Consider the following 27,291-nt stretch of genomic DNA (forward strand, 5'->3'; position numbering starts at 1 on the left):
CAAAATTTTCCAAGAATTCTTCAAAAATAATAATAAGTTCAATTAGTTGTAACCAAAAAATCTTTTATTTAGAAATCTGCATTTGTCTGAGGCCTTTAGCAAGCATTATATTGTCCAATGCATTTCGGTCTGTGCTAGACCTTCATCAGGGACTATCAGTGATCAAAAGATAAAGAATAAAAAATAAAGATCATGTTATCTAATATGTTAATAACAGCATACATTTTCATTTAATCCAATACAACATTTTACATAGTACTTAAAGTTTGCTCCAAAATGTACCTGTATTAAACGATGCTTACATATCAATAAAAAACCATGAATGAAACATTTTGTAAACTAACGACACGATAGGTAAATATCATATTTTCTCAAATTCCATGCATAAAACAATTCCGGAACGGAATAACGAAATAAAACTACCTGATAGGCGCTCAAGGTTGTTGTTGACTCCAGGCATGACATGGATGCAGAATCTGGCTCCTTCGTATTCAGTGCATAGTCATGGAGTTGTAAAGGGAAAATTTGATTTGATTTAGAAATGCTAATCTTAAAAATTGGCATGTAAAGAGACAGATTACGAAAACAATATGCTTATTTCAAAGGGCACTATAGCATAGTTATCTGTGCCCATAAATCGTTTTCTATGATGCTCCTAAAACCAAGGACAGATGTTTAGCAAAATGGGGTTTAGTTATAAAGCAATACAATCTTGTGAATAAGTATTATAAGGGACATTTACACCTAAAACAACAATCTGTCCATTACGTTACCTGTTCTCTACCCCAAGAGCTACAGCTAATTCCGGAACCGTGACTCACCGGAGGCGGCCTGTGCATGAATAGAGTCGCAATTGCATTTGGGAGCAATTTACGAGTCGTTCTGAGTAGATTCTTCTTTGTGTACTTGGATTGGTCGTACATATTCGTGGCACAGTACAGGCTGCAGATGCGGTATCAATCACCCCTTGTGTCCTCCAAGACTTTATGGGCTCTACCTTCAATCTCTTCCGGCGTAAATCCGCAATATCTGACCCATTCTCTTATTCAATCTATATTCCTCGGAGATACATGCATTGTAGTGCCTTCTGATTTGTTATGGGTCTTAGAAGGGCAACCGATAACAGTACAGGCAGGCATTGTTGGAAATTCTCTAAAAAAAGGCAACAATATTCAAAAATTACTTTGCATAAAAGCGTGACAAAGAAGTCAGTATACCATACTTTTCTTCTGTGCAAGCTATGTTTTGATCACTGAAGCAAAACCAGTATAGCGTGGCCGTCTGTATTATAGGATAACTTTCATAAACAATTTGTTGATGTGACTAAAATCATAACATGTTACACGTCCCTTGAATGTACTATTGTGCATCAAAAGGAAACATGCTTATAGACACATCGAAGGATGCAATTCGATGCCAATTGACACTGATGACAATTGATATATATCGATAACACAACAAATTAAAATCAAGCCAATGGCTATGAGATGAATGAACATAACACTACTGGGTATGTGCGTTCGAAATAGAAAGAAATTTAGAGATCAAGGAGATATGATTAGGTGACCTGCCCTTACCGTGACCAACACACATTCTGCAAGCAGGGTACTTGGTGGCAGGAGAACAGGGAGATGTCCACAGGTAGCACGATGACGAGCTGACTCGCAGTGGTCACAGAGGTTCTCAGGTAGCGCGTTCACGAGTTGACTTGCAGCGCTCAAAGATGTTCTCATGTTAAATATCAAGTGGTTTATAAAGAATTAGAAAAGAGGGTGTGTTTGTGAATGAATGATGTGTATAGGGCGTGGGTTTATGTGGATAGCAGGGGCGAAAACTGCTTCAGGGGATCCGGCCCAGAGACACAGGGTCTGGCTAGGCCATGTGTACAATGGGCCCTGGGCGTAAGATGCCTTTGAAGTGTACATGGTGTTTGGCACCTTCGCCGTTCCCACCCTTGCCAGCCCCCTTTGGCAGTCCACATCCACTGGTGCGAACTGCCTTGGATAATGATGCGTGGGGGATGGATGGGCATGAGGCATGCGGGAAAGGCCCGGAACACTGCTGAATGGAGACACACTTATGTGGATTGTAGGTGCACGGCCTGCTTCAGGGGATCCGGCCCGGAGACACTGGGTCTGGCTAGGCCATGTGTACAATGGGCCCTGGGCGTAAGCTACCTTTGAAGTGTAAAGGCTGTTTGGCACCTTGGCCATTCCCACCCCTGCCAGCCCCCTTTGGCAGCGCACATCCACTGGTGCGAACTGCCTTTGATAATGGGGCAGGGAGGATGGATGAGAATGAGGCGTGCGGGAAAGGGCCAAAACACTGCTGAATGGAGACACACTTGAATCACTGAAAAACTGAAACAACCATTGATGATAATTCTGTTTTGTTTTATTTTGTTACTGACTTTGATGGAACAAATGTACTACACATTATAAAGTTCTGGTTGCAGCACAGTGAGGGAAAATCCCCTGTACTGACCGCTGTCACTCGGCAAAGTTTCTCGAATGGCACCAACAACACAGGCGGGTATTACTCGTTGAACCCGGTGTCCAAGCCTCCCATGAAGCCACCATGTGTACGAACGATAGGCCACCAGCCTGTGCTACCTGTGAAAGAGAAAGATACAAACTGTTTATAAATGAACAAGATAAGTGTATTAAACCTTAGTTGCTAATGACAATTCTTGTATCCAATGGCATTGTTGCCAGTACAAATGTTACCTAGACACTGTACAATATTGAAGGTTTATGTATTCCATTACATTTGGGACACAAAGAAATATTACTTCACGGCTGTACATGACATAAGCATAAGGAGACCACTACGATTTCCCCAAATTTAGAGTGATGTATAGAATTGCAAGACTACATTTGTTTGGCAATGATAGATCAAAGTTACGACAAAATAGGAGACAACCATGAAATGGTAGTGGCCAAAGTGACATCACAACAAGAGTACACTTACTCGTTGCTTGGATTGCGAGGGCGAACTGTAGCGCGAAGTTCATGCATAAGCACCATCATAATCCTCAACACGGTCTGTGTGAGGCAGGCTGCCCTGAAGTCTGGCAGCTCGGTAACGCATTGCGGCCGTGTCTCGCCTTCCGATATGTCGGACAAGCATCCAGAGTTTTCTCGGCAGCAGCAGTTCTCCTCCTCGGTTGGCATTAGCGTGCACCAATTGCAGGTAAACAAGGTGGAAACACTGTCCATGCGACTAGGCTCAGGCTCTTGATCTGTTGAATCGTCCTCCCAACTGTCGTCCGAAGCCCCATCGTTTGCGCATCTTTCTAGTAATTCCTCCTCAGAATACTCCGGCTCGTACTGGTAGGGTTGTATTGTTGCCATTATGTGGAGAAAAAAAAATTGATAGTAATGGTACTAGTATCTGTTCGCACAGGCTACAAGCAACAAAGGTAACTGACCAGAGCACAGAAACGAGGCATAGAATACTCAAAAAAAAGACAGTGAAAGGAATGGAAAGCAAATCTGATATCTGTTGAGAAGTGGTCTGTTTATACTATTGAGGAAAGAGGCGTCCTGCCATTTCCATGGAGACACGGCATTAGCTGAAGCGCAGAGAACGTTGACATGAGACGTGCATTGGCATTGTGAAATGGGCGGTACACGTCTAGTGATCTCAGCCTGAGGGGCGGGGAATATGATTTAGTGCCGCCAGGGCAGTCCACCCTGGGCGATGCAGCAACTGATCAGATTATCACAAGAAGGCTGCGCCCTGCTGCCTGATTTTGCATGTGTACAAAAGAGGAAAACTACGGTAAGGTGCATTGGAAATATTTGTGCGATCGATCAACGTATACTTAAAAACACATGCCCAAATCCTTGGGACAATAACATTTCAGAGCGCACTATTCCTTTAACTGTACCAACATTGCTGCCCCCCTAAACCCACAAGGTCTAGTTGAGGAATTGCAATATCCATACACTATCTATCTATGTTTTAGTCTTGCTCCTCCGGTAGAATGCCAAGTATGCTTAGTCCGTCTGGATATACAAACGAGTATAGTCATTCAAAGCATAAGAAAGGATTGGGGTTGGAAGACCGTGGCGGAAATATTCGAGGGCATACATTGCAGCCACGGGCTTCCAACTCCCCACACCCCAGCCCCTACTTACCTTGCGGCGGCACTCTTCGCTGTGTGCCACCGACTCGCTGTGTCCCTGCAACGCCTTTTCCCTTTCCCTTCCTTGAGCGCTGCAGGGTCCTTTTTTGCTTTTTTTTACTTCGTACGGGATTGGCTGCGGGGGACACCCCGCAACCTCCATTCATTGTAGTGAACAAGGGTGCGGAGGACACCCCCGCAGCCCTTACAACCGAATGGGGGATCTGGTCAAACTTTTCAGGCCGTTCTGAATTTTCAAGCGCCTGAAATTCACCCAAATCATCCCATTCAGGCTTTTATTTCGGGATTATTGAACGTTTCAGTAAGAAAGGGCTGCCAAACTTTGCTGAATATCCTCAGGGTACCACAAACTATTGCCACCAACTTTTCCATGCTTATAGTGTCCCATATTTATTTAGTGGCCATTATATTGCGTAGTACCACTGTATAATGGACAGTGCCTACCCTTGCCTCCACTGCTTCACTATACAGCACCTGGCACTTATTAGCAGGTTTGCACATAGTGTTCTTGTTTGCCCCCCTAGTCCAAGTGCCCCTTCTGCTGCTATGTTAAGGAGCGCTAAAGCTCCATTCAGCTCCAAATCAAACCCTAACATCCCACTAATTCTCGACTTCACTTTGTCCCTGAAATGCTGGAGCTGCGGGCACCCCCACCAAACATGCTCTGTTGTTCCCTCCTCCCTGCATTGCCGCCAGCACAGTGGGGCATTAAAGGTGTGCATTTTGTGAAGTCGCTCCGTTGTGTAATGCCACCTATGTAACATCTTGTATTGTAGCTCTTGATGCTGCGCTGAGGTATATGGACCAAACCACTGCTTCATAGCCTGCCCCCACTCCCTTTCCGTTAACACTCTTCACCAAGCCTGCCTCCCATTTACCTCACCCCCAATTGCCCCTGCCCCATTTTTCTAAAAGGATATTGTATGCCGAGATTAGCCCTCTATTAGTTTCACTAAATGAAAGCAGCCTTTCCCACTCCGTCATGTCCCTCGTGGCTACTTCCATTATTGTTGGGGTGCTAATCCAATGTTTTATTTGCTGGTAGGCATAACAATCCTCCTTTCCGAACTCTTACTCTCTGCAGCACTCCAAGAAGGTCTTAAAGCGTGCAACCTCAAAGATATCCCTGATTTCTCGCAGTCCCCCCCGCTATCCACCTCTTAAACCTATCATGCTCCATGCACGGCGGGAAGGCACTGTTTCTGAAGAGAGGGATCCGTGGTGATGGACATGGTGCCAGACAAAGCCTCCTATTCAACCGGTCCCAAATTCCAAATGTGTGTTTCGTTATTGGGCTGCCCGTGAGCTGTCTCGGTCTGTCATCCCTTCTCATCCAGGGAATCTTCCAAAGATATTCGCCTGCTCCATGTCCACCCAATGCTTCCTGTTGTCCTCCATCCCCCATTCCGCTAAGGCTCTCAATTGTGCCACCTGATAATATTTCACCACAACAGGCCAGCCCACCAGCCCTAGCCGTTTACTTTTAAATAAAATCTTCATCCCTATCGGGGGGGCTTCTTCCCGTTCCAGATGAAGTCCATTATGCCCCCACCAATGTCCTCCCCGGTGCTTGGATCGCCCGGAACAGATATAGAAGACGGGGAAGAATGCTCATCTTCACAATGGCTATCCATCCTAGCCACAAAACAAATAGCGTCTTTCACCTTGCCAGGTCTGCTTTGATTTGTCGCACTAGAGGAGGGCAGTTTGCCCCGAATATCTGACTTATGGTTAATGCCACATTCATTCCCAGGTAGCGGACTAGTCCTTATGCCCATCTGAACGGGGTAGTGGCTACCAATCGCTCATGTCGTTTTTTTCCCCACTGATAAATTTCAGTATCTCAGATTTTGAGTAGTGTACCTTAAAAAACGATACTTTGGAAAACACCCCTATTTCTTTAATTATTACTGGCAGCGAGAGCTCTGGCCTGGAGACCATAAGAAACACATCATTGTCGAACAGCCCAATTTTAATGGTGCAAGTTCGCCCACCTCACCCTGTGAACATTGCATTTTCCCTTATTCGTTGCGCGAACAGCTCCATCATGATCTCAAAAAGCAGGGGGGAAAGGGACAACCCTGCTTGGTTCCCCTACTAATTGGAAATGGGTTTATCAGCCCATCGTTCACTTTAACCCTTGCCTTTGGGGATTGATAGTTTGCCTGGACCATCCTCTGAAAATTCGGTCTCACCCTGCTTAACGCTCGAGTCAAAGCACCTGTTTGTAAGGTCAAAAAACCTTTCAGCGTCAAGCGTTAACAAACATGTAGAAGCTGATTATCCCCCCAACTCCCCTTCGTGGCTTTGTCAATAATGTGCATGACCCTCCTTATGTTATCAAAAGGTATTCCACCCCTGGATGAACCCAGACTGGACCTGTGAAATTAGTGATGGCAATACTCCCTCCAACCTGGCTGCCAACACCTTGGTATACAGTTTGGCATGTATATTAATTAGCACTATTGGCCTATACTAGGAGCTCAACTGTGGATTTTTCCGCAGCTCGGGGATGAGGGTAATATGGGCCATCTCCAGGGAGTGTACCCCTCTTATGGAATTCATTAAATACCTCCGCCAGGTAGACAGCTTCTGGCTAAATGTTGTATAAAACGCTGCGGTCAACCCATCCTCTTCTGGGCTTTTATGAGGCTTCAGTCAAGTAATCGCCTGTGGCACTTCCTCTCACAATATTGGCTCCTCTAGCTGCTCTCTTTTCACATCTGCCAGCCTCAGTCCCTTCCACCCTGCCAGGTATGCCTGCTGTGCCTCAGTATCACACGCCTCTTCCCTGTAGAGGTTAGCAAAACACTCCTCCATGATTCTCCTTTTCTCCACTAATCTCCCACCTCTGTCCTCTAGATTTGCTAGGAAGGCCCTCTGCTCTTTGGCCCGCAGCTGTCTCGCTAGAATCGTCCCATCCCTGTTCCCCTGCTCATAAAACGTCTGCTTTCACTTCAGTAGGGTACTCTCTACCAATAAGCTGTTTGGGCTGTCCCCTTGCATTAGCCAGCTACCTAGCAACTTTGTTAGCCCCTTTTGCCTTGTGGGCTGCCTCAAGTCTCTCTCTATCTCCTTTTCTAGGCTTGCTTCTGCCTCCCTCCTAGCTTCCCTCAGATCTTTCGATGCTCCCATCGGGAGGGTCTTAATCCAGCTCTTCAAGTTGCCCCACCTTTCCCCTATCGCCCCCTTTTCTGCCCCCACATACTTGCTTACTTCAGCTTCCACCTGCATCCATATCCCTTTATCCCTGAGGAGGTATTCTTCTAGTCTCCATCCTTTGGGAGGAAGGATAGCTCAGGAGCAACGTGTTCGTCTTGAAAGCAAGACAACGAAGTGCAACACAGGTTTGAATCCCGATCCCACGCTTAGAAACCACTCCTGGTATTAAGCGCGTTATAAATGAACACTTATAATGATAACTTTATGTCCTCTCTGCAATCCTCCCACTCCAGTGTAACCGGTGCATGATCCGATGCCCTCATGTTACCTATATGCACCCTCATGGTAGCCCTCAATACTCTATGCATTGCCAGAGTAATTAAACTGGAAGTATGGTTTGTGGACGTGGGAGTAGGAATAATCCTTGTCCCGTGGGTGGGATATTCACCATGCATTCCGGATGCCCGCTTCTTCAATTTTCCTTCTTAGTTGTTTTTACATTATTCCCATTGCATGCCCTCTCAGCCCACTCAGTCCATACTCGAGTACATACCTCCCCACACTAGCCCAGTTCGGCCAGGCACATCTCCACAAACCGCTCCTGTCCCTGGTTAGGCGCACATACCACGTATACACTTGACTTCCCAATCTCCCTTTCACATCACAAATCTGCCCCCAGGATCCCTCCTTACTGTCACCTCTCCCAACTTTACAGATTTATGGAACAAAATGGCCACTCCTGCTGTCTTGAACCCCGCCAATGCATAATACTGCTCCGGATATTCCCTGCTTCTCAGCCGCCCCACATCCCCCTTTCATCAGATGAGTTTCCTTAAAAACAAGCTAACGCTGCCTCGCTTTTCCCGATGTCCCACAGCACTGTCACCCTCTTACCTGGACGGTTCATTCCCCCAACATTCCACAAATCTCCCGATGCATTCACCTCCTAAACTACCACCCCCCCTTGCAACTATGCTAAACCCTGAACCCTAGACTAGAACCATGTAAACAAAACGGTCCCTGGATTCCCATCCAGGTTCTGGACGTGTCCACCATTAGCGTACAGTGTGCAGCGCCCGCCCCCCGCTCACAATTGCTCGCCCCTCCATCTACCCTTACATCCTCTGCCTCTCTGATGAGGCTTACAATTACAGCAGGCCCCGGCCCTACACAGCTCCAACTGCCCAAATCATGACTTCTTCCCTTTCTTTGAATTCCACCATTGACGACCGCCCTGCTTCATTCTTAAGATCCCTTCGGAATGTCTCTCCACCTCCTCCGTTTGGGACTCCTGAGCACTCATGCCCAGGGCCCTCAGCCCCTCTTCCACCTGAGAGACCGTTTTTTCTTCATTACCCATCCGAAACTGCAATCTCGTTGGGAAGAGCCACTGATACCTCATCTTCCTCCTGATGAGCTCTTCCATAGGTGGTTTTAGCGACCTTCTCCACACTAGGGTCGCTTGGGTTAAGTCATCAGACAGTTTGATGTCGCTGCCGGTCAGAGGTATTTTCCCTATGGCCCTGGCCTTACTCATAATTTTTGACTTGTCCTTGAAATTGTGCATTTTAACCAGGACATCCCGAGGCCGGGCCCCTTGCTCCACTTTCCACCGTTCCACTCTGTGCACTGTTTCGATCTTCGGTTCTTGCTCGCCTTCCGTAAGGCCTGCACACATCTCCTGAATGCACCCCTCCAGGTCAGAGCCTTCCACCCCTTCCTTGAGGGCTTCGATGTGTATATTGTCCCTCTGTGATCTGTTTTCCAGATCCTTGCATTTCTCCTCCAAGGTACGCATCCTCTCTTGCACACTGTGCACCTGCCGCGCCAGTTCGGGCACCTTCACAACAAGTTCCGTGATAGGTCCTTCCACCTCTATCTCTCTGTCCCCCAGCACATCAATGTCTCTTCGATTTACCACAATCGCCTGTGAGAGTTCTTCCTTAATGCTGGCTGATTGTCTTCAGTCTCCATAATCTCGCCTTTAAATTTGGACCATTGCTGCATGTAGATTCTCCTTGATAAACGCCATCGCCCCATCACTCCTCTCTACCTGGGCCCCGAATTGGAGAGTTGCTTGAGTGTCCTCGCTGGTGGACCTCCTTCTCCCGGTTCTTAGAGGTGGTGATCATCTTCTTTGGTCCCATCCACATCTTGTGTCCTGCCCCTTTGAGTGTCTTCTCCTTCTCTCTGGGTCTTTTCCTCCAGGCAGTTTCCTGCTCTCTTGTGTCTTAAGAGCTGTGCCCGAGTGCTCCCTGCAGTGGGGGTGCCTTGCGTCGCCCTCCTAGGTAATCGGGTCCCCCGATGCTCTCTGCTGGGATCCGAGTCTGCGCACCCCAGACTTCCACCGACCTGGACCCTGGACCGATGATCCCCGCTTGAGATGGGTCCCTCCTCTTCTCTTCTGCTGCTTATTCCGCCCCCAGCGCCACCCACTTCTTCACCACCTCCGCTTTCCTACAGTCGCTCACCACTTCTGGTCACTCCCCCGAGGCCTAGTGGGGCTGGGTGTGTACTGGCACCTGCACATGCAGACTTTTGGGTGACCTCTTCAGGCACTCAGCCACACTGATCCCCCAGTCCAAGCTCCACTACGGGATGGCCTCTCCTGAGGTCCTGGGAGAAACAGCCTCTGCAGATAGTCACCTTTGGTGATTCAGGTTTCCCTAATGGAGATGCGGTCTCTACACTCACACCTCGGGGCATACCTGGAGACTATTGACACAGTTGCAGCCGCCTTCTCTGCTCACCGCTTCTGGGCACTCCAGCTCTCTTGGCACCAGTATGCTGCTGCAACACGATCCTTGGGGGGACCGCCTCCTCCCAGCACTTTCAAATCACGCAGCAGCTATTCAGGGCCCCCTGCCAGGTCGCTCCTACCACAGCCATTGCTAGCCCTCATTCAGAGGTCTGCACTTGCAAGCAGTGTCTGCTGGCCTCCTCGACACTTCCAGCGCTCCACATCTCCCTCCGCTCCCCTATTAGAGAGGCTCAGCGCACCCATCACTCACTTGGTGCACTGGGGAAACCGCTGGCACGCGCCAGCTACCGTGGCTGGCATCTTTTGCCAGCTACCCACCTCGCTCTCCACTTCTCTCTGCCCACCGGAGGCTCAACGGCACCCCAAGGATGATCTTTTGCTCAATCTGGACTTGCAACCAGGCTTGCAGTCTTTCTCAGTCGCAGGCGACTCCTGTAAATGCGGGGTAACAGGAGTTCAACACCGTTTTCTTTACATGCAGGTACAGTGCTGATGCCCAAACGCGTCTGCTCAGCCCGCCATCTTGGCAACGCCTCCCCATCACTAGCTTTAAATAAATGTGGTGTTGCATACTATACCAAGGCTGTAAACAAAAACTCACCTTTATTTTGCACCCGTTAGGATAACCAGGATCACGAGTCCTGACAAGAGGATTACCCCTGGGGCTATCCTTTCCTGTGATCTCATTTGCTCACAATACTAGACTTCTTGTTCTCACCTAGTGGCATGAGGGACTAATGAAAGACAAGAATGTTCCATTTTTGAAGAGGGGCAAAACACCACCTACAGTCACATGGGAACACCTGTAAAGATGCACGTTGACCAAAGAGACAAGCCTCCACTAATACTATACCTTACTTCAACATCCTATCCCTGTCACATTATGCTGTGGAGCACCCCTAGTTGCTGGGTTTCTCTCATCCTCTCTCCACACAACTGTTCAAGATTTAATATACAGCACACACACCTAGTCAATCAATTTGTCACCAATACATAACGATGTCCAATACCTTCCTAAATGCCTCGCTCATGCTGAAGCTAGCCCTTTCTCCAGAGAACTCTTCCCTTGTGTCTTGGTACACATAATTGCAGTTTACCTGTAATTCTGTGTTTGGATTTACCCCCAGGTGTCGCTGAGGAAATCACTCTCCTCACTACAAAAGGAAGGGTGAATCTGATGAAATCCTAAGGGCGACCACCGTCTATTTGGGGCTTTCTGTTTACAACAACAATCATCTGGAGACTGTGTTGCCTTTCACTGTCTCGCACTCTCTCCTCGCATTCAGTCCCTGCTTCTGTGTCATGGCATAAACAATCAGCATGACACCCCATCAGGAATTCCGTATTAGAAAGCTTAACCAATATATCCTAGGCAGCTTTCTAACCACTTAATTGACATGTTAATAGGAAAAACAGCATTGTGAGCCTATAAAATGAAGAGAGTTTAATCCTGATTTGTGGCTGGCCGCAGGATGGTTAAAACTCAATTTACTCCATATTTTCCTAATGCGTTATGTATCTTCCGATAAGAGCCTTCAAGTGTAGTTCATTTATACTCCTCTCATTCTGACCAGCAGTATGATTGCCTGGGAGAATGTGGAATTAGGGCTTAAAGAAACGGTGCACCACTTTGAGTTAGTTGAAAATGCTCCTTGCTATCTGAGGCATTTCCCCTCTAAGTAGACCCTACATCTCCCATGTGGTGACCCACAGGAGTTCCTCAGTGACCAAGAATTGATTTTAATGTCCAAGCTCTTTGGGGAAATTGAGATCCTACTCTGCATTAAAACATTGCACATCTTCCTATACAAACCTAATGGAGGGATATAAACAAACGTGTAAGAGCCTGTTGAAGAAGCTGGTAGCAGAGTATGTGAACAATTGGGAAGAGCTGCTGCCATGGGCATGGTCTGCAGTGTGGAAAACTCCCAGGATTCCAATGGGTCCACCCTCTTTGCATTAATGTGCATGCATGATCTCTGAAATGGCCCCATGGGGCCAGTCAGCCCCATGGGGACAGTCATTTTAAATGTTTAAAAACAGTAATACATATATATCCTTGTTTGTGGAAAGGCCCCAATTCAGTCTGCTGCTTTTTCACTGAAACAAAATGTATAAAAAGGGAAGAAATTACCCTCTTGTTCATTGCACATTTTTCTGTGCTTGTTCAAAACAGCCACATGGGAAGACCTCTGTTTTCTGCACATTTCAAAGCACATCCCATTCGTGATTTTGAGTGCAGTTTAAAATGGGCATAATTGTCTTCTGATTTGGGCAATTGCGCAAAGGGTATGAACAAGGGCTTCTGGATATGTCCATCAAGGATGCAGATTTAGATTTTTGTTGTGAATTCTTCACAATTTATTTGGTGCAATTAAAGGCAATGCCATAGCATATATCATTGGCATCAAAACAGGTTTTCAGCATTCTACCCACAGTCTAGGACAGAGATGGGGGCGCATGTGAACATGTCACATGAAAGTGTAACAGGATGTGGCAGCATAAGGCAATTCTATCAAGTGCTCCCGAGGGACATAAATCAAATCAGATCCCACATTTTCTAAATGCTGACATTTTTTCCAACATGCTGTGGTTATTAGACCAATCCTCAGAGCTGGTACAATTTGCCATAGATCATCTTGATATTTCATTACTATGTGATTTTACGATTTCATTACACTCTCACTAAACTGAATACATTATATAATGGGCATCAAGATATTCTTCAAGATATCCAAGAAAGGACAGACATTTTAAATGCGTATAACCTATTAAGTAGTTTATCAATGTCGTAATGAAACCGCTATATTTTGGATAACATCTTTAATCATTTGGTTGTCTTGGAAGAATCTTCTATACGTTTCAAAGGCACAAACAATCCGTTTGGTAACAAGTATCTTTTTCTAACCAAAGCCATTGTTTCCAAGGCCCTCAGACCAACCTCCTCCTATTTGATAGACGCTTCCGGAGTCTCATCAATTTCCTTTCTTCTCCTGCTCTCCCTTTCTTCCCTTCTCCGGCTCCTCTGCCCTCCACCCTCTGCCACCTCTTTAGCTCTCTGGCTGCCCTGTTGCCTCCCTCCTCCGCCACCTCTCTGGTGTCTTCATCCTCCTCCTTGGCCACCTTGCCCTCTCCTCCATCCTCCTCTGCCCACCCTCCGGTTCCTTCTACACTTCCGCAGGGTGTACCTCTGACCTGTACCCCTCCACAGAAGTCTTTCAAAGGTGGCAACCTTCTCCGCATTGCCACTCTCAACTCTTGCTCAGCTGTCAAGCACTCCTCCAACATTTGCCGTCTCCTGGAAGAACTCGACCTTGATGTTCTCGGTCTGACCAAGATGTGGTTCATAGCCAGATCTGTCACGAGTTTTGATACTCTCCTCCCTTGTGGCTACAAGATACTCTCTGCGCTGAGATCCAACTGTCCTGGTGGGGGTGTATCCTTGATATTCCCAGAGTGGATCCCTGCCTCTATTATTCCTGTGCAGGTCTACTCCTCCTTTGAATGCCTGGTCTGCAAGCTCTCTCTCTCTCCTGGCTGCTTTCTTACTGTCGCTACTATCTACCGGCCGCCTGGCCAGGTAACCTCCTTCCTCTCAGAGTGGGTGGACCTCTCCTTCTCCCTCCTTGCCTCTACCACTCAACTCGTCCTCCTCAGAGATCTCAAAATCCACCTGGATGCTTTCTCTCCTTCCAATGGACTCTTTTGCAACCACTGTGATTCTCTTTCTCTCTCTATTCTTCCCTCTGGCCCAACTCACTCTGTAGGGCACACCTTGGATGTTCGGATCTCCTCAGACCTCCCCCTCTCTAACCCTCTCACCACTCCTCTCTCCTGTAGTGACCACTTTCTCCTCTCATCTCTCTCTACACCTCAGGCCAAGCCAACTCCAGCACTGCCACCCACCTTCTCAGTCATCCAACCCATGAAGCGTGTGTCAGTTGACGCTTTCGCCACCACTTTCTCTCCCCCTCCTGAACCTCTGGCCGACTCACATCCTGACACAGCCCTTTCCAACCTCCATTCTTCTATCTCTGACACCAAAGCCAAGTCCAATTCTTGGTACGACTCAGACCTGGTCACCCTTAAACGCAAGTGTAGGGTGGCTGAGAGGAAATAGTGGGCATCATGTGCACCTTCTTATAAACTGGCCTGCCGCCTGCTTCAAAGGCAGTACCGACTCTCTGTCCACACTTAGAAGAGAGCTCACATCCAAGCCTGTGTCTCTGCGGCATCTAACAACTCTGCTGAACTCTTTAAAATCTGCAAGGAGATGGCCAATCCTGCTGCAGTCTCTACCTCTCCTGCTCCCTCACATGCCCTCTGCATGGCCTTGGCTTCACATTTCATCTCCAAAATCCAGGACAACCTGGCCACCCTCTCTTCCTCCCCTCCTTCTTCCTCTACATTTTCCTCTAATTCTGGCCTTCCTTTGGCCGCCTCTCCTCCTCCTTTCTCTTCTTTTCCTTTGTTCACCCATGACGATGTTTCTAGGCAAGTCTGATCTATGAAAGTCTTGCCAAAACAGGTTCATCCAAGGACCATATTGACACCCTTGCTCCAGCCTTGGCTGACTTCTGCAACCACTCTGCCACTGGAACCTTCCCTTGCCCCCCTGAAGCACTCCCTTGTGCACCCTCTTCTTAAGAAACCCTCAGCCGACCCCTCCTGTTCAGCTAACTATTGCCCGATCTCCATTACTCCTTTTCTGTGCAAACTCTTGGAAGAGCTGGGCATCTCCCAGCTTAAGCTTCACACTGAATCTGTTGTCTCCATGACCATCAGTCTGGTTTCAGAAACTGCTCTCCTGAACATCTGTGAAGACCTGCTCTCACACCTTGACACTAACCATCCTTCTGTCCTCATCCTCTTTGATCGCTCTCTTCTGCTTTTGATACGGTCAACCATGCCATCCTGCTCAACCGCTTCCGTGATAACCTGGGTATCAGTGATCAGGCCAAGGCTGACCTACTTTCACTCCGATGGACCCTCCCAGTTCCAACTTGGGTTCTTCCTCTCCTCTAACTCTCTACCTCTCGCCTACCGCATAGCTGCTCTCTGCTCCAACTTTCGGTGTTATGCGGATGACACTCTGCTTGCTTTCTGGCTCCCATCAGCCGCCTCTTTTCCCTCTCTCATCCTGGATTGTCTGTCTGCAATCCAGGACTGGTGCGCTGCCAATGATCTCTGCCTTAATGCCAGTAAGATGGAAATCCTCCTCATTGGCTCACCAGCACCTTCCTTTCCTCTCACTCTCTGGACGGCCACTCTGGGCCCTCTTCCTGCTTCTACCTACGAGGCTAAGAACGTCGGGTTACCTTCGACTCCACACTCTCCTTCTCTCCTCACATCTATAATGTCTCTAAGAAGTCAGACTACCAGCTGCACCTTGTCAGAGGTATTCTTCCTTTCCTAACTTTCCCCCAGAAGCTCACTGTCTCCAGAGCTCTTGTTCTTTCTAGGCTGGACCACTGCAACAGCATCTTTCTAAATCTACCTGCCTTTACTCTCCGGCCTCTACAACCCATCCTGAACAGGACTCCAAATCTTGTCCTTGGCCTCAACCCCTGGAATCATATCTCTCCAGCACTGAAATCTCTTCATTGGCTCACAGTGGTGGCAATGATCAAGTTCAAAACCCTCTGCATCGTCCACAAGGCTTTCTAGAGCGTGGGACCACAATATCTCCAACTTAACTGAAATATCTTCCTACTCAAGCTCTTCGCTCCTCCACCTCCAACTCCTTGAGGGTCTGTCACTTCTCTAAGCAACTACTTGAGGCAGATCTCTTTCTTCGGCTGGTGCCTCCCTCTGGAACAGCCTCCCTACCTCTCTGAAACTTGAGCATAACCATCTGCGGTTCCGGAAGCATCTGAAGACCTTCCTCTTTGCTTCTGCCTTCTCTCTTCCTCTCCCCTGCTGATCTCTCGTCTGATGGACGTACTGGTCTCCTGGCAACCCTCTGAATTTGGGCCCAGGTCCCTGTTTGTCCAGCTGCAAACCCACACTGCCTCTTGGCACCCCCTGCACTTGTGGTCCGTATCTGTTACCCTACAGTCCCCTCTCCTGCACTTATTAGACATTTGTTGTCTGCACTTCTAACACTCGCACTTATCACCCATTGGCTACATTGCTGGTTTCCTATAAAATTCCATGTCCTGCACTTGTCCATCCATCCATCCAACCCCCACCCCCGGCATTTCTCTCCTCCCTGCTCCCCAGCACTCGCGCAATCTGAATGTCACTAGGCCTATTAAAATCATGTTTTTTGTCCTCCCTCGGTTTCCCCTCTCTCGCCTTGTCATGCCTTGAAATACTTGTTTATAAGCGCGTTATAAATGCCATATCATATCACCCATCTAGGATTACTATATAGCTTAATGAACCGATGAAGTACTCTGCTCTGTAAACAGCTGTGTAATTGATCCAAGTGATCGGTCATTTCATGGGCCATTGCACATCTACTTTCACCAGACACTGAGACTATTAAATAACACTTAGTATGCTACATAATATTTGATGTACTTTATGGTAAAGGCCTGGATGCAATTAATGTGTTTTTGTCCCCCCCAAAAAATATTTATTTTTTAAGAAAAGAAATACCAGTTTCCTCAAACCCAACAACACTGTTTGTAGGAATACACAGATGAATGTAATGATCCAAGTAAATAGCTGAAGTGACTACACATGAATTTAAGTAAATGAACAACAGGAAACAAAGGTTAGTTTACGTATTTATTTACATAGAAACATTCCACAAAAGTTGCTGCTTACCATTAAATAACATGCTAGATACTGATACTTAAGGCATGTAACAATTATTATTAATTCAATGCTTAAAATGCAATTTGCAGCAGAAAGTTTCAGATAATCATTGACAAAGACTGAACGCTGGTTAGAGGTGGGAGGGTTCACTTGTCGCTCACAATATCTCTTGCAATAAGTTCTTTCATGATCTCGTTTGTGCCTCCATAGATGGGCTGAACACGTGAATCCACATAGGCTCTACAGAGGAAAGGAAAAACAAAAATCAAATCAGAGCTTCATGGTCTTGGAATGGATGCTGCCATATCCCTCATCTTAGGGACACTGGCTTGGCAATCCTATGCAAGACATATATCTACTGCAGAAATGCTAAATGGGTTATCCTCATGCAAGTATATGGAGTTATACTTCTAATTCTGCCATTTACAGCTATGTGAAATTAAACATGAGGACCAACTACCAAGAAGAACCTTATCACAGATGAGCATACCACGTATAGCCAGAGTACGTATCCATTACTGATGAAGACAAATAATACAAATTCTCAAGCGATTCACCTTAGTGACTGCTGCATTCCTACCCTATCAAGCCATTTCTCCCACACTCATGGGTCCTCAATCTAATGCGGAGCAGATAAATGAAAAACATTTTGCCAAGACGGCAGCTCCTTCAAACATGCTCCGAGGTTCAACTGCCGGCCCTTTTATTACTCAGTTCTTAATGGCGTATCTATTTAAAAGGTGAATGGCTGGGTGGGCCTTTATGGGAGGACAGTAGTCACTACAGTCATTAGCTAAGTTACTCCCATCAACCAAACCCTTTCCTCCGTATTCATCAGAGATTGTACAGAACCAATGAATTGGGGGGGATGGAAGGTCTTATCCTAAAAACGACACTGCCCGGAGAGAGATTGAACCAAACATATTTGGTGAATAGCATCTTAATTTGTAGTCCGTTCTTGAGTAGAGCATACACAAGTGTTCCCACCTTACAGATATCCTCTCTAGTGGCACATGACAGTAATATGCAGCATTTGTTCTCTGGCACTAAGTAATCATACAGACCATCTGGGGGAATCGGAACCCAAGCTGAGATAGTAGACTCTATGCCTTTGTACCTAGGAAGAGGCCCCCCACAGGTCACCAATCTTCTCAAGATCTGGAGTATTGTATGATGCAAATAGGAATTAATAACATACAGTGGGCCACACAACAAGCCTCTTCACTTTGCACCAGGTTGTAACCATTCCACATGGAAATATTGCTTAGCGCAAGATACTATCAAGGATGTACTTACATTTGCAAAAAACGCCTAACTTTAATCAGGACTCCTCGAACTCAATTGAATCGAATTTATCCCCACAAACAATAATGATAAATGTATGTGTAATCAGCAAAAAAACAGCATTGGTAAAGCACTTCTGCATGAAACATGGGTCATCTGTACATTTATAACAACTGGTGTATTTGATTAATTAAATTACATATATGTTACATTCTGACTCAAGAATAAATCTTATTTAAGAATAACCATTACATGGTCTGTCATGGATCTTGATAAAAGGATACTATGATCCCTTAAAATTGAAAAAACATAATTCAAAGTTAAATCATTCAAAGCAAATATCAAGTTTATGTTAAGATATTTCCGACTCTGAAATACAGGTCAGAAAAAAAGAATGAGATTGGTCTCCTGATTATGATGGAACTCGGACCCCTTCAGGTAAACATTTTGGAGACGTGTTTTATCTTTTTGAAAGATCGGAAAAAGTTCCTGTGAATAAAGGGTCTATAGTTGCTGATTTCAGGGCCCTTAGAAAGGCATTCTTCCAAGAGATATCACTTTCCCCACCAAATGTATTTATTGATTTTGTTGATTTAAAGTACAGCCTCTACTCAAAATACATAATATAAAACTTCAAATTTAACTAACTGTAGACATGCAGAATAAATGCCTATATCCAGTAAAAGAGTTAAGTGACCGGAGTTAAAAGGAAATGAGACTGTAAATCTAGGCCTACAGATATTAGACACTTTTACTCACTAGAAATAGGCAAATAATCCCAACAAAGAAATATAGGGAGTAAAAATGCTCTCAACAAAATGTGAAAGCAGACACATAGGAGCTTGTCTCCTTGCTTTTACCCACAGAGCTCCATGGATATGTGCTGCCGGATCTGAACAGGTAAAGTATTCTTTAATGTGAATTAATAACTATGTACAAAGAAATAAGTATGACAAAAACATTTCTGTTTTACAGGGAAAACACTTTCTCACTTCTAAAACACTCTGTTTGGGAATGGGACTTAATTTTGTATTCTCCCATTTTTTTTACTCCCAACTTTAAAAAATAGAGAGTAAAATACTCCCACAGCACATTGAGTAAAACTGACATCCTAGCAGCTTTTATAAGGATGGCATCATAACAATGCAATGACTAACAGAAATAAAGATAAAGACGAACATCATGGCGATCAAAAACCCTTCACCCAGATAGAAGCTTATGGGCACCCATATCAGAGCTTAACTGTCTACCTGTGTCTCTTTCCAAATAAATTCCTAATAGTAATTCTCCAAAAAGCAGCATCCATTGGGTATATCCGAATCAAAGGGCAAAAAGAAGCATCCTCAGTCATACATTGCAGACGAGGGCCCAGGTAGGTGTCATCTAATCTGTTTCAGCAGCAATGTCAAGTATTTTCTGCTCAAAACATGTTTCTGGTTAAAACTATTATGGGAAAGCTTTTTGACCATAAAATACACTATACTCCATTATGGGTCTAAATTCCCTGCCCATAGCAGCTTCCCATTTTCCATTGCATTTCAGTGACATTCTTGTGCATCTGAGTAAATTGCACCGCTAAGGTTTGACACCACCCACTTTTGCGTTCCCAAATACAGAAATGAGTCAAATATAGCACAAGTCTTTGGTTCAGAAAGGACCCCCATCTATGGTTGCCTTGGAGAGTCTGGTGAATTATAAGAAACTATCCCTGTGGTAACTACACTTGTTCAAACATTAAGAACACTTGCAGGCTGAACAGGTCCCACACTTCATTAAAACTCCTTCTGTGCCATGTCCTCATCAATCTCTTCTTCTACTGTTGCAAAACGCAGTATATTCTACAAGCAGGGCATTTTAGTGTAGGTGAGATGCCAGCCTTCTGTAATCTAAATGCTCTGGCCCATTCCTGCCTGTTAGCGCAGAAACAGGTTTATGTTCTTTGGGCGTGTTTAGCGGTTTCTTGTGAACTTCTCAGCAGCAATTTTGTGTGCCCAAGTTAGGGCTGGAAAAGAAAGCGTTCCCAACCACCAACAGCTTCCAGAGATCGAGCGAGGAAGGATAAATTCATACCCCTTCGAAGACATGATCCACAGGTAACACCAAGGAGAGGCAAACAATCGCTCTCCACCAGCACTAAAGCATACAACCTGGATGCAAATACAGGTCCATGAAGAAATAAATATTTGGGACATTTACATAGGATCCAAAGAGGCATCTATAAGAGGAGAGCTTGCGACATTAATTTTCCTACCTCTGACATGGTCAAACCAATTACCCTGCACAGAGTCGACAACAAGACTACTGGAATCTAGATATGTTGCTCCAGAAATGTCTCGGCATACAGAAATTGGGATCAAGCACTGGGTACCCGACATGGAGCCCTGAGGAAGGAAGCAATTGAGCAACCTGAGACTGCCGAAACGAAAAGTTCAGAAAGGGAAAGATCAAAATTCCATTGATTCCTACCCTCTGAGATCTAGGCTTATTAGATCCTTGCACGTAGCCCATTATTGAAACGAGACCCTGACATAGTATGCCAGCGGGTACTAAATAGCCCCGGTACTTCCCAAATGTGACACTAAAACCGGAATCTCAGAAAATACTGTTGTATCTCCTGAAAGGTTGTTTTGATATTTTGCAATTAATTTGATTGTTTAAAAAGCTTTATTCATGTATTATTTCATTGCTTCAGAACATCTATACTCGATATTTTTTTGATCCACATTTACGATGAAACTTTAGACCTTCGTGTCAATTGATTCTCCACAAAGAATGTGCCCCTTTGAAAGGTATTTGTTTTTCACTGCCCTTTTCAAAGACATTGGTTCACTGTAAACATTTTGGATCCTTTTTGGCTATAGGAGCCGCCACTAAATATTTCATTCATATTACCGTTTCACTTTTTCATTTGTACAAAACAAGACATGCGATTGTTCCCGCTTTGGGATTATTGTTGTTTTTTCATGTCAGCACGAAAATTATTAACAAAATGAGATACATTTTATAACAATATTGCTGAATGTTTTATGTATGAAAAAATACACTAAAATGTGATCAATCTTATAGCTATTGGTGAATTCATTTCACTACATAAAGAAAAATACACTATGATTGAGAAATACTGTCTTTCGTTTTATTTTCATCACCTGATTTGTTGATTGATCATTTATAAGTGGCTGACAGCCATTGAGCCCGCTCAATGATCTCTAACTATAGAAACTTGCACTTATGATTTATGAATAGTTCAAAGTGAGATCTATTCTGCACACTTTTTCATTTATTGCCTCTGAAGCACCTTAGACATACAATTTCGAGTTGACCCATTCCCGCCTGTCTAACACAAGCAAATAGACAGGACAAATACTTTCCTGCCAAATCAGTCCACATAAGAGATACCAATGCAGTGACAAAACATAATGGCGCAGAATCAGCCTTTCGGATATATCCTGTGAAAACCATTGGACGTCTAAAGATTTTGTGATTATTCCTTTATTTTAAACTTTCTTTATTGGCATTTCCAAATAAAACAAACAATAAGGCTATGTGCCGGCCACTTTGCAAGTGCCATCCCTCCCATTGCCCCCAACCCCGTTCACTGCAGTGACATTGTATGTGTGCTTGAGCAATTATGATCGTTGTGCCGCCTCAGTTTCCTCGACATTGCGCATTGGGCTGGTACTCGAGTTCTGTGAAGGGGATCAGTGTTGCAAGTCTAGTAAGTCTGTTGTTGAAAGCAGGTATGCTATATATGGGCCCCAAATGTCTAGGGGGCGTGAGTGGAGTGGTAGCGTCTTGATGAAATTAGTTTCCACGTCTTGGCAATACGTGATGTCTTTAAGCCAGAGTTGCGTACTTGGTGGGGGTCCTCTGCCCCAGTTGTATGCGACCCTTCTTCGTGCCAAAACTAGAAGTAGATTTGTTAGTTTTCTAGATGTGCTGGGCAGTGATTGGGTCAGTCCTAGCATTGTAATTTTGCCGATGTTTTCTCCAGCACTGCCCTCCAAAAGGTAGCTACCGTTGGGCATAACCACGCCAGGTGTAGGCTTCTGGCTCTCCGCATCTGTCGCATTCTGCCGATATTGTCTCTCTTTGGGTATGAAGTTTTGCTGGTGTATGGTATATTTGATGTAGGAAGTTAAAATGGATTAGCTTAAATCTTGAGTTAATCGCTACTTTTTGAGTAAGATTCAGTATGTAGGCCCACTCTTCCTCTGGGATTATGCTTCCAAGTGTTTTTCCCCCCATCTCTTTTTGGCGCCTGAGCAAGCTGGGTTTGATTCGCTGATGAGGGCTCTGTAGATGTTTGCTACCAAATGCCCTTCTCCTTGGGCCTGGATTGTGTTGTGGAGTAGTGGCCAGACTGGCGGTTGTTGTGGAAAGGTCAGGATTGCTGCCTGCAGTGAGTGCCGCAGTCTGTAATAGATGAAGGTGTCGAGGGCGTTATTGCTTCCTCTGTCTTGGGCTTGCTGGAAGGACAGGAATGTACCTTCTGGGAAGAGATCATTCATGGTGCTTAGCTGTAGTTTTTCCGTCCAAAGCAGGAAGACCTTTTCTGTTGTGATGCGGATTCCTGGGATGTGTTTAATCGGGAGGAGAGGGGAGAATCTGGATGTAGCGTTGCTTTTCTTGGCAATTTTTTTTTTCCAGATGGTAGTGACAGTGCTCATGGATGATTGATTGACTGGGAATTGGCCGAAGATAATGGAACGGAGGAGATGGAACAAGTTACTTACCTGTAACTGTTGTTCTCCAGCGTGGGTCTGGCATGGATTCACATGCTCATGAATATTCCCCGTCGTCAGGCTGGGAATCCTCGGTAAAGAAAAAACCAGTATCAGTTTCGTTTCTGATCTGTCTTTCGTAGTAATAACCAATCACTGGTCTCTGCGTCATACTGACCACAGCCAATGACTGCCCTCTACCTAAGCACCGCCTCTGGCAGCCATCTTCAGATTTGGAAGCACGTGAAGTGGCAGTATGACCAAGTGAAGAGCCGCAGAGGGGTAGGCGGGAGGGTTCGCATGTGAATCCATGCCAGACCCACGCTGGAGAACAACAGTTACAGGTAAGTAACTTGTTCCTTCTCCAGCATGGGGTCTGGCATGGATTCACATGCTCATGAATAAAGAATACATAGCAGTACACACATGCACAACCACGGGAGGTGGCAAAGGCTCAACATTAAGCATCACATCAACTCAACATTAAGCATCTTACCTCCTCACCAGGCTCACCTCAGGCGAACAGGTTGCGCAGCACTGCTTGGCCGACCCTGGACTCCTCCCTGGAATCCCGGTCGACGCAGTAGAATTTCGTGAAGGTGTGCGTCGACCTCCACGTAGCAGCCCTGCATATGTCCAGCAGGGGCACACCAGATAGGAACGCCGTGGTAGCTGCGATCGCTCTGGTGGAATGGGCTCTCGGACGGCCAGGCAGCGGTCGGTTTGCCAACCGGTGACAGTACATGATACAGCCGGAGAGCCATCTGGAGATGGAAGCCTTCGAGAGAGCCTTCCCCTGATTGACAGGTCCAAAGTTCACAAAGAGTTGTGACGTCTTCCGAAAACCTTTCGTGCGGTCCACGTAGAACTTCAGCGCTCTAGCTACATCCAGCGAGTGCAAAGTCCTCTCAGCCGGCGACGAAGGCGACGGGAAGAACACAGGTAACACCAAGGGTTCGTTGAGATGAAAGTCCGACGGTACCTTGGGCATGAAGGAGGGGTGCGTCCTGAGCACTACCCTCGTGTCGTGGAAAGTCAAGTACGGGGCCTTGCAGGAAAGGGCCTGGATCTCTCCCACTCGTCGTGCGGAGGTGATGGCCACGAGAAAAGCTGTTTTCCACGATAGAAACTTCAACGGGGCCGAGTGCAGAGGCTCGAACGGAGGTCCCATGAGTTTGGTCAGCACCACGTTGAGCTCCCACGCCGGGGCCGGAGCCTTCACCGGCGGGAACGATCTGAACAGTCCCTTCATGAACTCTTTCACCAGACGATGAGACCACAAGGACGTCCGGCCCGTGGTTCTGGTGTATCGGGAGATCGCAGCAAGATGAATCTTGATGGACGCGTGTGCCAGACCAGCTTTGGCCAGCGTCAGCAGGTACGGCAGCACTTGGGGAGCCGTAATCCGTAGAGGGTTAACCTTCTGTGCGTGGCACCAGACAGAGAACCTCTTCCATTTGTGTCCGTAGCATTTAAGAGTCGAGGACGCCCTGGCCTTTGCAAGAACCTCTCTGCAATCGGCCGGTATGTCGTATCCTCCAAACTCTAGCGCTGCAGGAGCCAGGCCTGCAAGTTCAGCGACTTCGGGTCGTGGTGGAGGATGGCGCCTCCTTCCCTGGAGAGTAGATCCGCGTCCGCCGGCAGCTTGATTGGCGGGGACGCCGACAAGTCCAGAAGGTCCGGGAACCATATCTGCCTCGGCCACGCAGGTGCGACGAGGATCATCCTGCACCGTGACCTCTTGAGCTGGTTGACGAGCCGGATTAGCAGAGGCAAGGGAGGGAACGCGTAGAGGAACAGGCCCTCCCAGGGGAACGAGAAAGCATCGCCCATGCTCCTCGTCTGGGGAAACCTGCTGGCGAACCTCCGGCACTTGGTGTTCGTCGCCGTCGCGAACAGGTCGATCTGGGGTGTGCCCCACCGTCGGAAGAGGCGATCCACCAGATCCTGCCGTAGTTCCCACTCGTGGCACGAGCGCAGCTCCCTGCTGAGTGAGTCGGCGATGGTGTTTTTTATCCCTGCCAGATGAAACGGCACCAGAAGAATCCCTTGGGCGACGGCCCAATGCCACAGGTCCTGCGCCTCCTTGGACAGCGCTGGGGACCTGGTTCCGCCCTGTTTCCTGATGTAAAACATGGTGGTGGTGTTGTCGGTGAAGATCCTCACCACCTTGCCCTTGAGGGACGGAAGGAAGGACCTGAGGGCCCAAAACACTGCACGGAGCTCCAGGACGTTGATATGCAGGGACTTCTCCGTCGGGAGCCAGAGTCCCCTTGCGTGCAGATTTTCGGTGTGCGCTCCCCACCCTTCTAGGGAGGCATCCGTGGTCACAGTCACCTGGTGGGCTGGGGTCTGGAAGTCCATGCCCGCCGTCAGATGCGCGCGGGTGCCCCACCACCGTATCGCTCGTCGGAAACTCTCGTCGAGCTTGATCCTTTCCTCGAAGCTGCCCGTCGTCTGGATCCAGCGCGCATCCAGGAACTCTTGCAACGGGCGCATCCGGAGCCTGCACATGGGAATGAGGTAGATGCAGGAAGACATCATCCCGAGGAGGGACTTGATGGACCTCACCTTGGCCGCGTCGGCCACCAACATCCGTTGCACCTTGCCCAAGATGGTCCTGGTCCTCTCCTCCGACGGGGAGGCCAGAAGGGACACTGTGTCGAGCCTCGCTCCCAGAAACAGTGCGACTTGCGCGGGCACCAGGTGGGATTTGGCGTAGTTCACGGAGAATCCCAGGTCCGTGAGGAGTTGGACGGTCCTTGCCGTGTGGACCACGGCGAGCTCCCTCGTCTTGGCGCGGATGAGCCAGTCGTCCAGGTAGGGGTAGACGTGAATCCCCTCGCGGCGCAGCTGCGCCGCCACCGGTGCGAGGCACTTGGTGAAAACCCTGGGTGCCGACCGCAGTCCGAAGGGAAGGGCTTTGAACTGGTAATGACGCCCTTGGACCACGAATCTGAGGAATTTTCGGTGCCCCTTTAGGATGGGAATGTGGAAGTAGGCATCCTCCAAATCCAACGACGATAGGAAGTCTCCTTCCTCCAGCTGACCCAGGACGTGCTGGAGGGTGACCATCCGGAACTTCTGCGCCTTGATGAACTTGTTCAGGCGTCGCAGGTCCAGGATGGGGCGCCATCCTCCCGTCTTCTTCTTCACGAGGAAGTAACGCGAGTAGACTCCGGAGCCCCGAAGCCTCTTTGGGACGAGTTCGATGGCGCCCTTTCTGAGCATCGCCTTTACCTCCAGGAGAAGTTGAGGGACGTGAAGTTCTTTCCTGGCCACGGGGGGGACGCGCGGGCACCTTCTTTGAAACTCGAGCGCGTGGCCCCGGGCCAGGGCGTCCAGCACCCAACGGTCGGTGGAGATGGACTCCCACACGCTGACGAAGCCCGCCAGCCGGCCTCCCACCGGGGTGCTTCGGTGGGGGCCCGACCCCACGGCCGGTTCAATCCTGCTTGGACGCGGCCTTGCCGCCTTGGCCTCCTTGGCGACGACGGCGGGGGCCGCCAGACTTGCCTCGTCCTCTGTAGGCCTCTTGCGACGACGAGCGGGCCGCTTGACGGTAGGAAGCGAAACCGCCGCCGGAACCTTTGGAGGCGCCCTTGCCTCCGCCGCTCCGAAAGGGCGTCCGCCGTTGCTGCAGCACTCCAAGGGCCCGGGCCGTCTCAGTATCCGCCTTGATGGCCTGAAGGGAATCGTCCACTGTCTTCCCAAACAGGTTGTTCCCGTCGAAGGGCATGTCCAGGACCCTGTTCTGGACGTCCTGCCGAAAGTCCGTAGCCTTGAGCCATCCGCGACGTCGAAGGCAAACGCCGTTGCCCATCTGGCGGAACCCAGTGTCGGCGATGTCCGTCGCCACGGTGATGGCGTGGTCCGAGGCCACCTCACCTTCCTGCAGGATCTCAAGGGCCTCCGCCCTCTTGTCGTCCGGCAGAAAATCCAGCAGGGGAGCTATCTTGTACCAGAGTTCCCTGTCGTAGCGGGCCACGATAGCCAAGGCGTTGGCCGCTTTAATCGTCGTCGCCGCCGACGAGATGACTCTGCGTCCCATGGCATCCAATTTCTTTCCCTCGCCGTCCGGCGGGGAAGTCGACGTGGAGGCCGCACCCCCCCCCGCTTTCTTCCTGGCTGCCGCGGAGACGACGGAGTCCGGGGTAGGCTGCGCCCGGAGGCATAGGGGGGCCGAGTCCGGGACCCGGTACTTTTTCTCGTACCGGTCTCTTTTCGCTGGCGTCGTGGAAGGGTTCTTGAGGAGGGAAAGGCCCTCATCCCAAATGTCGTCCAACAGAGGCACTGCGAGGACCGTCTTCCTCTTGGTCTCGCGCCGTTGGTAAAGGAAGCCTTCCTTTTTCTTCTCCTCAGGGCAGAGTTGGAAAAGCTCGGATGCCCTGGCGATCATTGAGTGGAACGATCCAATCTCGTCGGGCGGAGAAGCCCTGGGGGGAGGC

General features: G+C 47.9%; 1 protein-coding gene across 1 annotated transcript in view; it reads right to left on the reverse strand.

Annotated features, from left to right (window-relative positions):
* Positions 1-16,795: 16,795 nt before the first annotated feature.
* Positions 16,796-27,291, reverse strand: part of ACADL (acyl-CoA dehydrogenase long chain) — an 888,967-nt gene continuing 878,471 nt past the window's right edge. Inside the window, exon 11 of the mRNA XM_069615906.1 lies at positions 16,796-17,078. Coding sequence (XP_069472007.1) covers positions 16,985-17,078 — 94 coding nt within the window. The 3' untranslated portion in view covers positions 16,796-16,984. The remainder of the gene's footprint in view (positions 17,079-27,291) is intronic.

The sequence above is a fragment of the Ambystoma mexicanum genome, chromosome 9, assembly GCF_040938575.1.
Source record: "Ambystoma mexicanum isolate Mex_15411 chromosome 9, UKY_AmexF1_1, whole genome shotgun sequence".
Classification (NCBI taxonomy): Eukaryota; Metazoa; Chordata; class Amphibia; order Caudata; family Ambystomatidae; genus Ambystoma; species Ambystoma mexicanum.